This window comes from Archocentrus centrarchus, chromosome 4, assembly GCF_007364275.1.
Source record: "Archocentrus centrarchus isolate MPI-CPG fArcCen1 chromosome 4, fArcCen1, whole genome shotgun sequence".
Classification (NCBI taxonomy): Eukaryota; Metazoa; Chordata; class Actinopteri; order Cichliformes; family Cichlidae; genus Archocentrus; species Archocentrus centrarchus.
In genome coordinates, this window is record NC_044349.1 from 10,621,452 (window position 1) to 10,632,834 (window position 11,383).

Sequence of the window (11,383 nt, forward strand, 5' to 3'; positions counted from 1 at the left end):
ATTCAATTATTTAGTGGTTGCTTCTTTTTTATTATAAAAACCCTCCCCTTTACTGCTTTAATCCCAGGCACTTTTACCTAAACACAGGCAGCTTTTCACCAATGGGGAAAATATCCAAAGACGTATCAGTTTGTGGCTTGGTGAAGTGGTGCTAAGCCCTCTGCAGGCACACCGCAACATGAAGTCATTATTACTGCATATTTTAGTAGGAAATTACATATTCCAAGGATAAAATCTGTTTAAACCTGCATTAAGTTGTAAAGTTACCATATCTCAGAGGAATCGGCAGGATGCAGCCCAATGCCCTGGTAGTCGTGCGTGTGTGTGTGTGCGTCCATGTCTGGAAAGCCCATTTAGATCTGCACAGACAGGGGAATGGGGAACTGACCTTGGCCCTTCAGTCACTTAACACTCCACAGGGAGAGGGAACCTAATGACCTCACACTCACACCAAACAGGGATGGGGTGTGTGTGTGTGTGTGTGTGTGTGTGTGTGTGTGTGTGTGTGTGTGTGTGTGTGTGTGTGTGTGTGTGTGTGTGTGATTTTTGTCATCTTACTCTCAGTTGCATCTTTGAAGCACTTTAGCGCCGTTTTACAGCCTGCAGAGTAATTAGTGTTATTTGCACTTTGTTACAGCTCTTGTAAACTACCCGACTCTCATCAACAAAGGTGACATTTCTGTAAAGCCCTAATAAAGCTATAATGCATGAAAGAAGTAGAGAAACAGTTAAATTCACGTTTCGCTGCTGAAGCCAAAAGTTTGTGTGTGTAGGAGTCATAATGTTTGACGATTTTTATGATTGCTCAGTTAATCTATACATTTTAAAGTTGAATATATTAACAATTTTTTAAAAATGTCAGCCTATATACTTTCAAAGGGAGTCCTTCTGTTTGCTATTACTCAAGCAGCAGGTCCGAACCATGAGGATATGCTTCACATATGCAGTGGCATCGTGGACTCTCTTATACTATACATTGTGGTTGTGCCTGGTCTTAACGTCCCCATATGGTACGACTTAAAGCACATGACAGAGTGATCTCACACTAAGCGAATAGTCTGCTAGTGACCGTGTGCTTTGTGTGTGTGCATGTGTATGTATACAGAATAAAAAAGGGAGGAGGATGGTGATGAGAGCATTAAATGGGATAAGAATTGCTACATTAATGATAGAGGGGGGGGATATACCCATACCAAAAAGTAAAACTCACTGACTGCAGTTGTAGAGCTGTAAAAGCAAGGTTGCTCTCTTTCTCTCAACATATGTTTTCAATTATGGCTCAGCTTGGCCACTCTTTGACGTAACAGGAATAAAGTCAGACACGAAATATTAATTCATGCGGTTTGCTGTGAATTAGGATGCGTATATGTTTTAGATGTCTGTCTTTGAGTGTGGCTCATCTTCAACCAAGCAAAAGCAGCAACAAGGAACAGCCTTCCTTTTCTGGAATATTCAAACGCAGGCTGACCTCTAGTGGTTTTTCTGTGCAAGTGTTGCACAGTAGAGACTGTACTTCTGAAAGATGACTTCATATTGTCCAGACAAACTTTAAATGTCCTCTCTTTCTCCTCTCTCCGCTCTCAGCAACGGGTTTCCTGAAGACGGATTCTGCCAGCCGTACAGAGGCATAGCCTGCGCCCGCTTTATCGGCAACCGCAGCATTTTTGTCGACTCGCTGCAGATGCAGGGGGAGATTGAGACCCAGATCACAGGTGAGAAGAATGCTGTGCGTTTAAGTGGGTTTAACTTCCTTCCAGCCAAAACAGATCTACTTATTATTTTATGTACTTTCACATGTATCATAGATAAAAAAAAATTGTTATATTTGGCATTTTTGTAGATTCAATTAAAGAAATGGGAACAAATAATGTGCTTTTGTGACATTTAAAATTTTAAAGTTGTCTAGCCTGAAAATGAGAACTATTGCTTAAGACCACTTTTTAAAAAAGAAAAAGAAAAGAAAAGAAAAAAGTCTGGTTCTTTGGAAGCAAAATATGAAGAAATGAGGGGTAGCTCAAGACTTTTGCACAGTAATATATTTTCATTGGCAGATATTAAAACCTAAAATTGGTTATATGTGGTCTGTGGCATCTTATACCTGGCAAATTCTGTCCTGATTAATTTACCTGCTCCTCACGATGCAGCTTGAAACTGTAACAATACATCTTTCATTCCTCAGTTCTCATCATCAATAATCAAATGTCAACAAATCTTAAAATTATGGGCAAAGGGGTTTGTCCCTCTCAGGTCCTTTGTATTTGACAAATTACTTTCCTTAAGGGAGTTCACCAGTTAAACCATTACATGTGTGCCAGCAACTCTGATATCATATCTATGTGAAAGTGCTTTTTCTGCACATCCTAATTTGATGAAAACCTTGCGTGGATTACAGTTTTAAAGAAGGTAATCCTTAATTAATATTCTCCAGGAATAAAGCAGAACATCACTTAGAGAGTTCAAAGCGAGTTCACCACTCAGTATGAAGCACATGTGGCCAACATACTGTTTCATAGTGTTGTTACACGTCTGTGTCTCAGCGTGTGTGCTTTTGTTTTACGTGTATGCGTGCGTTTGTCCTCAGAGGTCATTATTGATTACATCCATGCAGCCGTCAACTTCCCTCCCCCCAGAGCGGTTCAGGGACGAAGCAGCCCGTGAATCCAGAGCCTGATCTGAAACATCAAGGACGAGTGATAATTAAGATTTATGGTGCCACAGAGTCATAATAAGCCAACGGTGGGACTGTAAATCATGAAGCCGCAGAGTCCAAATTCAGCATCTTGAATTTAATATCACACTTACTGATCTTTATGTTCCTGTTATTCAAGCAACATGTGCTGCAGAAACATTCGGATTGTTGCCAGGTTCACTTATCCACTTTATATTCGCTTGTCCTCTTCATCGCAGTTGCCTTACTGATAATGACAGCCACAGAAATGCATGTGTTTGCAATAAGTGCACAGTTTCGCTGTGCGTAAGTCATCCAGCTGAAGCAGCTTTTGTAAGTCTCACTTTTTGATGGAAGCAAACATCTGTCACTTTCCTTTTTTTAAAGTATATAATACGCTGTTTTCATTCAGTCTCCTAATCCTTCATCGTTCGGATGCCTGTTTGATTTTTGTACCATGTTTTTCTCTTTCAAACAACTGAAAGTGAATCATTACTTTTTTTTTGTTCCCAGCGGCCTTCACCATGATTGGGACGTCCAACCATTTGTCTGACCGTTGCTCGCAGTTCGCCATCCCTTCCCTCTGCCACTTTGCCTTCCCGACATGTGACCGCAGCTCGGGGACCGACAAACCTCGAGACCTCTGCAAGGACGAGTGCGAGATCCTAGAGAACGACTTGTGCAAGACCGAGTACATCATCGCCCGCTCCAACCCGATTATACTGAAGAGACTGAAACTGCCCAACTGTGAAGACCTGGCTGCTTCTGACAGCCCCGAGGCTGCCAACTGTCTGAGGATCGGGATCCCCATGACAGAGCCCATTAACAAGAGTAAGACGTGTCCCTGTGGCAACTGTAATCATTTGCTGTGTAGATACGGCGAATGCGTTATTATTACTGTCTAAGGAGAGCTGTTCTGAAAACTCTTGGTTCGAAGAAAAACTCTCATTATTCATTTTCCCAGCATGCATCTTGCTTTTCTTATTTTAGTTTCTTATTTTTTATTTTATTTTGGGACCATCGCACATTTGAAATGTTAGAGCAAAAACCTGATTGTGTTCTAATTTTTTACCACTTCAGTGTGGCTGTGAGCATAATACTGACACATTATCACCTTATAATATTTTTAAATATTATATTTTTAAATAAATTAAGCTGCCAGATGGTACCCTGGTCATTTTTAACTTTGTCTGTTATATTCCAACAGATCACAAATGTTATAACAACAGTGGGGTAGACTACAGAGGGACAACAAGTATAACCAAGTCAGGGCGTCAGTGTCAGCCGTGGAATTCCCAGTATCCTCACAGCCACAACTACCAGGCTGCGCGCTACCCAGAGCTTAACGGAGGACACTCGTACTGCCGCAACCCAGGGAACAAACACGAGGCCCCCTGGTGCTTCACGTTGGATGAGGGGGTCCGAATGGAGCTCTGCGACATAGCCCTCTGTGGTGAGATACTAGTTTAAGGCTTGGCTTGGTTTATTTTGATGATCTCTAGAAATCTGGTAAAATTGCACTAATACTATGTTATTCCTCTTTCTCAATCCATCTATTTAGACCATAAGGAGTCTGGAATTGAGATCCTGTACATCCTGGTTCCCAGTGTGGTAATCCCCTTAGCCATCGCTTTGCTCTTCTTCTTCATTTGCGTGTGCCGCAACAACCAGAAGTCCTCCAGACCTCCTGCAGCCCGCCAGCCCAAACCGGTTCGAGGCCAGAATGTTGAGATGTCCATGCTCGCGACTGCATACAAGCCTAAGGTACAGTCACAGAAAAATGGCACTCTGGTGGGAAAAATAAATGATAGAGGGCCTTTCTGGGCCTCATGGAGCTTACTTTTATTTATGTAGCTGTAGAACACATTTTACTTGCAGTATCAATACAACAACTGAACACTGTGATCCTTATTTGTTGCTTGGTCTACCTCATAAAGTGGCAGCTTACTGTGTCATCACGCAGTGTTGTGAGCTGTTCTGTAGTGACTATAAAGAACCTGTGGCTCATCACGCAAACAGACTGCAGAAGGAGTCAAAACGCCAGCATGGCCCTCTGTGTGTCATCAGGGATATGTCACAGCATGCAGGGGTTACTGGCTTGAGTGTGTGTGGAAATGACCTGTCTCAGACAAAGCTTCAGATCTCTCATCAGAGCTCAGCAGGTCCAGGAATGTTCATGTTTATTTCTGTCTCCCACTGTCTCTTTTTCCACACCTCTCGCCATACTTCTCCTCTTCCTCTTGCTCTCACTTAATCCATCTTTTTTTCTTCTTGCTCTCCTTCTCTCCCTCCTTCCATCCCTGTACTGCTGGAGCTTTTTGTAGTGTAGATCATCCTGCTTTCCCAGGAAAACACATAGCTCACATCAGTGTGAGTATCATGTTCCTTTCAAGGTTGCACACTCTGTCATATCATGTATGCTCATCTCTTTTCAACGTAATTTTGATTGGTTGAGGGTGGAGGGTTTGGGTTTATTTAGACAGCGTGTCGAGATGGGCAAACCTGAGCTGATGCTCAAGGTAATGTGTATAGTGTTACCATAAAAAGCTGGGGAGAGAATCGTAGATGTCACAGAAGCATCAGAATCCATTAATGTCTTTGGGTAATTTTGTTTCAGTTTGTTCTTTTGCTTTTTTTTTGGACAGGAATAAATGTTTCACTGACCTAAAATGGGAGACACTCCTTGCTGTTTACATGAAGACCTTGTATCTGCAAAGAGTTACGTTTACAGGAGAGTGACAACCATGCAGTCATGGAATTATACAGTTGATTTTAAATGGTCTTTGCGGCCAACTAGGTTCTGAAATATAGCAGACTGCATAACCATCAGTTGTGAGGCCAAAAAAGCTTTTCCCACCTCTTGTTTTTTTTAATGCATGCATCCAGTCTTGTAGCTAAATATTAACAGCATGCAAGAAATTCTTAAATAAATGAAAGTTGTTGTATGATTTCTCTCTTTTAAAACCTTTTTTTTATATGTGCTAAATCGTCAGGTATTTAGACCAAGTCATATGTCTGTCTTTCCTGTTTTCATTATCTGCAGCTTTGTCTTGGGTTAAGCGGCTACCTAACAGGCTTTGCTGCAGGGTCACCCAAGGGTTACTGCCTGTGACAATCCATTTAGACACACACACACAAAAATCTGTGGTGGTGTGACGGGGATCTGAGGGTTTGGGTGTGGGGAGGAAAGACGGGTGAAAAAAAAAAAACAACCCGTAACTAAAAACATCTGTGTGTCATCATATACAGCACACACTCACCACCCCCCTCAGAGCTCACACAGACAGCGTGTGTGTGTGTGTGTGTGTGTGTGTGTGTGTGTGTGTGTGTCCTCCTCGCATAGGAATTTCATTATTCATCTCAGAGTTCCTGGAATCTAGAAATCTCTGCCAACCTCTCTGCACCTTTTATCTCTTCCCAAGCATAGCCACACACACACACACACACACACACACACACCAGTGCAGAACCCTCCCATTTACACATTCATACACAAAGAGTGGCAGTTTGGCACCATATGATGTGAAAGATTCCCCCCCATGTTGAGGCATTAATATCTGTGAAGCCATTCACCTGATTTGAATGGTTTTAAAGGATATTATGTGTCTTGCATATGAGAAGCTGTAAACAAAACATCAGTCCCCTCCCTCCAAACTTGTGGTTTCTCCAGGCTTCCAAAGCTGCTGTCAGAGATCGGGTGTCCAAATAATTTGAAAGTCCATGTTCACAGAGCCATAGTACCAGAGATTTACCCTAAAAATTGGAATTTTAAAATAGTCATTCACAAAATAGGCAAAAAAAAAAATCCCTCCCTTCATCCCTTGATTTATTGGTTTATTTATCAGAAACTAACAACAGTAGGGACCTGAAATGTGAGAGATGAACTTTCATGGCTCAACCGTATGTGTTTGTTGTTTACCATTTTATTAGCGTGTCTGGCCTATGGTCACGTGGCTTCATAATCTTCGTGAATTCTTAATAAAGTGATCTGCTTTCCTCTCAGCTATTTTAAACCAAAATGCAACCCTGAATATACTTATTAATGTAACAAATTATTTATAGAGGGCATTCACATCGTTGTATCTGCTGGAGTGTTTCTGGCAAACTGTGTGGGTTGAAATGCAATTTTCTGCGTTTGTGAGTGGGAGTGGTGACATTCAAAGGGAAACCAAGTTTTCTTTATCTTAATTAGGAAATGGACTTTTAATTGACTGCAATTTACTTTAAATGAATTACAAAACATGTGTGACCATCTGTTAACCCCACAGCCCAGCTCATTCCTGTTGGATTTGGATGTGCTGGAACCCTGCATTCCGATCCGAGTCCTCCTCAGTGGGCTCCACAGACTGAAAAGGCAGAGTCATCCCTCACAGCGAGCTCTACGTTGTTTTCTGCTATTGTTGCAGCAGATTCTATGGTTTACTGGCAAGAGAATTAATTGCTTCATCTTCCTGAATTCTGCTTAACCTGTCAGCCAGATGACATTTTTAAGCTCCGGACATGGTGCCAGGTTTCACAGTTTTCCCATATCGCTTTCCAAAGGCATAAAGGGAGTTATTAGGGGCTGAGGTAATGGATTGAGTCTGACTGTGAGAATTATCAACTCTCTGAGCTATGGTTTTATTTTTCTTTTACAAATCAAACATGTATTTGGTGTTATATTAGGCAGTTCGCCTACATCAGATTGGAAAACCAATGCGTGCTTTCTTTTCCCTACAAGGACCCTGGTGAGGAAAGGGTGCTGACCTGACAAAAAAAGTAATGATTTAATTTTTCTGTAGCTTTTCAACCCATTGGTGTCACTTCATCATTTTTTTCTTCATCCTCTTCTTCACTCTGCAGAGCAAGGCCAAAGAGCTTCCACTGTCAGCTGTGCGGTTCATGGAGGAGCTTGGAGCGTGTAATTTAGGGAAGATCTACAAGGGTCATCTGTATCTGCCGGGAATGGACCAGGCACAGCTTGTGGCCATAAAGACCCTTAAAGACATTTCCAGTGCCCAGCAGTGGGCTGACTTCCAACAGGTAAAGAATTGAATTGCTCTACCACCTAATTTTAAGTTAAATTAAAAAATTAAGTTTCATAAAGGTAGCCATCTTTTGTAAGAAGACAACAGATGCGTTCTTTAAATTAAGAAAAAGAAAATAATGTTCATGGCAGCTCTAATGTTAAAAAGTAATTTTAGAAGCCACATCAGTCATCTTTGTCATGTGTCACTAAAATAATTTACTGTCACTGTGGCTGCTTTCTCAGCTGAAAGAGGGCTATACCCACAAGATTTCGAGCATGGCTTGTTGTATGTCTATAGAAGGTAAATGTGGCGAGAGATTGGAGACTGTGTATGATGGCTGGACCGCTCAACTGTAGATGAGTTCTCTGGAAATAGCTCCCAAAATAAACTGTAACTGGTGGAAGGTCGTCCAGATAAATTTAGATGTGAATGAGGATTCAAACAGATGACATGTGTAAAACATAATCTTCACTTTCCATTTACAGAAAATGAGGCAGACCTGAACTGCCTGCCTTTTAAAGTGATGCTATGCACAACAAATCTTTTTAGCGCATCTTTTTGTATTTGTTTTGTTTTGTTTTGAAAGCTATCAATGAGCCATTATGAAACCAGCTTCAGTGATCTTCTTATAATCACCTTTCAAGGCCACAATGCTTCAAACTCAAAGGGATTTTAAACTGTCTCTCAATTAAACTCCTAAATCTTCAGTAAATTTCCAGAGTTTTCCAGTAAATGTTGTTTAAATCAACGTGCCAACCACCTTTTTTTTGTTTGAAGTTCACCATTATTTATCTGGCTTTCATCAAAGGAGGCTGCAGTGCTGACCGAGCTTCAGCACCCCAACTTGGTGTGCCTGCTGGGTGTGGTTACCCAGGAGCAGCCCATCTGCATGCTGTTTGAGTTTCTGCCCCAAGGTGACCTCCACGAGTTCCTCATCATGCGTTCCCCGCACTCTGATGTTGGCTGTAGCAGTGATGAGGATGGCACGGTGAAATCCAGCCTGGATCATGGAGATTTTCTGCACATGTCCATACAGGTAGGATCTAAAAACAGTCTCGTTTTTTTTTTTTCCCCCTATTTTATCTGCAGTCTCTGCATAGAGAAGCATGGTGGAAGTAGTATTGCACTTTCAGGGAAAAAGCAGGAAAACTGCATCCATTTTAACATAAATCTGTATTTTTCTTAAATTATCTAAGAGACTCTTATTATGCACAACTTTTGCCAGTTTAGACTGCCGTTAGTATGGCAGTTTCTTTCAGTATGAATGATTTGGAAATGTTGATGTTGGGATATTTACCTCTTCTTTTACTTTCACTTCTGAGTTTGCTTCTACATACATCTAAAAAAAAAAAAATTCTTCTAAATATTCTGAACCAGGTGGCTGCTGGAATGGATTACTTGGCCAACCACTTCTATGTCCACAAAGACCTTGCAGCTCGGAACATTTTGGTAGGCGAACAGCTCCATGTTAAGATTTCTGACCTGGGTCTCTCCAGAGAGATCTACTCCTCTGACTACTACTGCATCCAGCCTAAAATTGTGCTGCCCATCCGCTGGATGCCCCCCGAGGCCATTGCCTCTGGAAAGTTCACCACAGACTCAGACATCTGGTCATTTGGAGTGGTGCTGTGGGAGGTCTTCAGCTACGGGCTGCAACCCTATTACGGTTTTTCCAACCAGGAAGTGATGGAGATGGTGAGAAAGCGACAGCTGCTGCCCTGCCCTGAGGACTGCCCACCAAGGTATGGTGCAGTTATTTTATTATTATTATTTAGTATTAGAAGGTAGCACATCCAGCTAATGGTGAAATATATATATCTCATAATATAGTGTTAGAAAGCCCAACACCATCTGTTTCCTCACTTTTTATACAAAGTTAGTTATATAGTTAGTTATATAGTTGCTAAAAATGGTAACAAAGTAACTCTGCTGACTTTTAGGTTTTATGGTCTGATGACTGAGTGCTGGCAGGAAGGACCAGCACGCCGACCACGCTTCAAGGATATTCATGCCCGCCTGCGAGCCTGGGAGGGACTGTCATCCCATGCCAGCTCCAGCACGCCCTCTGGTGGAGGAGGCAATGCCACCACTCAGACCACATCGCTCAGCGCCAGCCCCGTCAGCAACCTAAGCAACCCACGTTACGCTGCTGCTGCTGCTGCAGGGTATCTCTACCCAGCCCAGGCTATTCCCGCGCCGGGGCAGATGGGTCCAGTCCCAGCATGGACGCCCATGGCTGTACCCCAAACCCACCAGCGTTTTATCCCAGTCAACGGATACCCAATCCCACCAGGATACGCAGCCTTCCCGGCTCACTTTGCACCCCCAGCTCCACCTACCAGGGTAATCCAGCACCACCTGCCCCCTCCCAAAAGCCGTTCCCCGAGCAGCGCTAGTGGCTCTACCAGCACGGGCCACGTCAGTGGCGTGCCTTCCACTACGGGCTCCAACCATGATGCCAACACACCGCTGCTCTCCCACTGCATCATGCCGGGGAGCGGTGGAGGGCCAGCTCAGGTGTACGGACAAGTTTCCCAGAAGGGGGTGGGACCGGTGGACCACCTGTCCCAAACATCAGCACTGCTAACCCCTGACTCTGATGTGCTGATGTACAATGACTCAGTCATCACTGCAGACCTGTAAATATTCAATCTCTTTGAGCTTAGGACCCAGATATGAGACGTTTTGCCTCTCAACCAGTGACGCAATATCGCAGTTACTGAGACCCCGCAATGAGATGGAACTTGCCACACATCTGGGTATGCAAGAAACACTAAGTAGGAGATATAAACAGCTGTCTGACTCTGTAATGCCTTACTGTTTAAAGCGTATTTACCATCACGGTTTGAAATTGTTATTTTAACCTCTGTAAATACGGTACATAGATCCTGAATGAATGAGTGAAATACAAAGAGATATATTCAAATGAACTTTTTATTAAGTAAAACACTTTAAAGGTAAAAAACAAGCACATCCTTCCAGTGGCCTTATTAAATAGTTTGTATTCCAATCAGATAAAACATTTTCCCAGTCAATAGATAGGATGTCAGGGAGACATGGACGTCCATGTTGATGACCTTTGGGTGCCTTTTTTTTAACCAGTTCAGTGTCTTGCTTGTCAACACAAAAATGAGCTATCCAAGGGAGCAAGAATGGGAACAGCAGGTGGCCTTATCGAGAAGCTCAACAGTGACCTGCTCCAATAAAAGCCAAAAAAGTCTACAGGTGTCTTACTCCTTAGACTTCCAAAACGAATCTTTAATGTTTATGGTAGCATGCATTGCAGCCACACCGCGAACAGCTATGAAGATAACTCATCCAGGTACTAAGAAGTCCCTTCGAAAATGACAGCTGAATGTGTTTATTTTCCCAATTTTATCTTGGCTATCTGAGACGTCTGAGACAAGAACACCTGACAGAGCAGAAGTTTATGTGATCAGGCAATAAATTCTTCATTGGCCTCTCAGCCCCCCCCCCCCCCCCCCCCCCCCCCCCCCCCCCAGCAGATCTACAAATGGCATCACACAGCACACGCATCCTCCATAGTTAAACTGCACTGTTCTCAGGGCAAACACTTCATTCACCGCATAATAGATCGGATACAGTGTTTTATTTTTAGGAAAGTTTTCACAGTGTTTTATTCTGAAGGAGAAAAAAATCTAGATTTCATTTGGAGGCCTTTTCTTGGTCTGTTTCCTTTTTGTAT

The 11,383-nt window shown here is 42.7% G+C and overlaps 1 protein-coding gene across 1 annotated transcript in view; it reads left to right on the top strand.

Moving 5' to 3' along the window:
- Positions 1-11,084, top strand: part of ror1 (receptor tyrosine kinase-like orphan receptor 1) — a 131,806-nt gene extending 120,722 nt beyond the window's left edge. Inside the window, exons 6-13 of the mRNA XM_030727681.1 lie at positions 1,585-1,712; positions 3,182-3,499; positions 3,876-4,121; positions 4,230-4,432; positions 7,511-7,690; positions 8,486-8,713; positions 9,055-9,419; positions 9,618-11,084. Of these exons, the coding sequence (XP_030583541.1) occupies positions 1,585-1,712; positions 3,182-3,499; positions 3,876-4,121; positions 4,230-4,432; positions 7,511-7,690; positions 8,486-8,713; positions 9,055-9,419; positions 9,618-10,320 (2,371 nt within the window). The 3' untranslated portion in view covers positions 10,321-11,084. The remainder of the gene's footprint in view (positions 1-1,584; positions 1,713-3,181; positions 3,500-3,875; positions 4,122-4,229; positions 4,433-7,510; positions 7,691-8,485; positions 8,714-9,054; positions 9,420-9,617) is intronic.
- Positions 11,085-11,383: the final 299 nt, after the last annotated feature.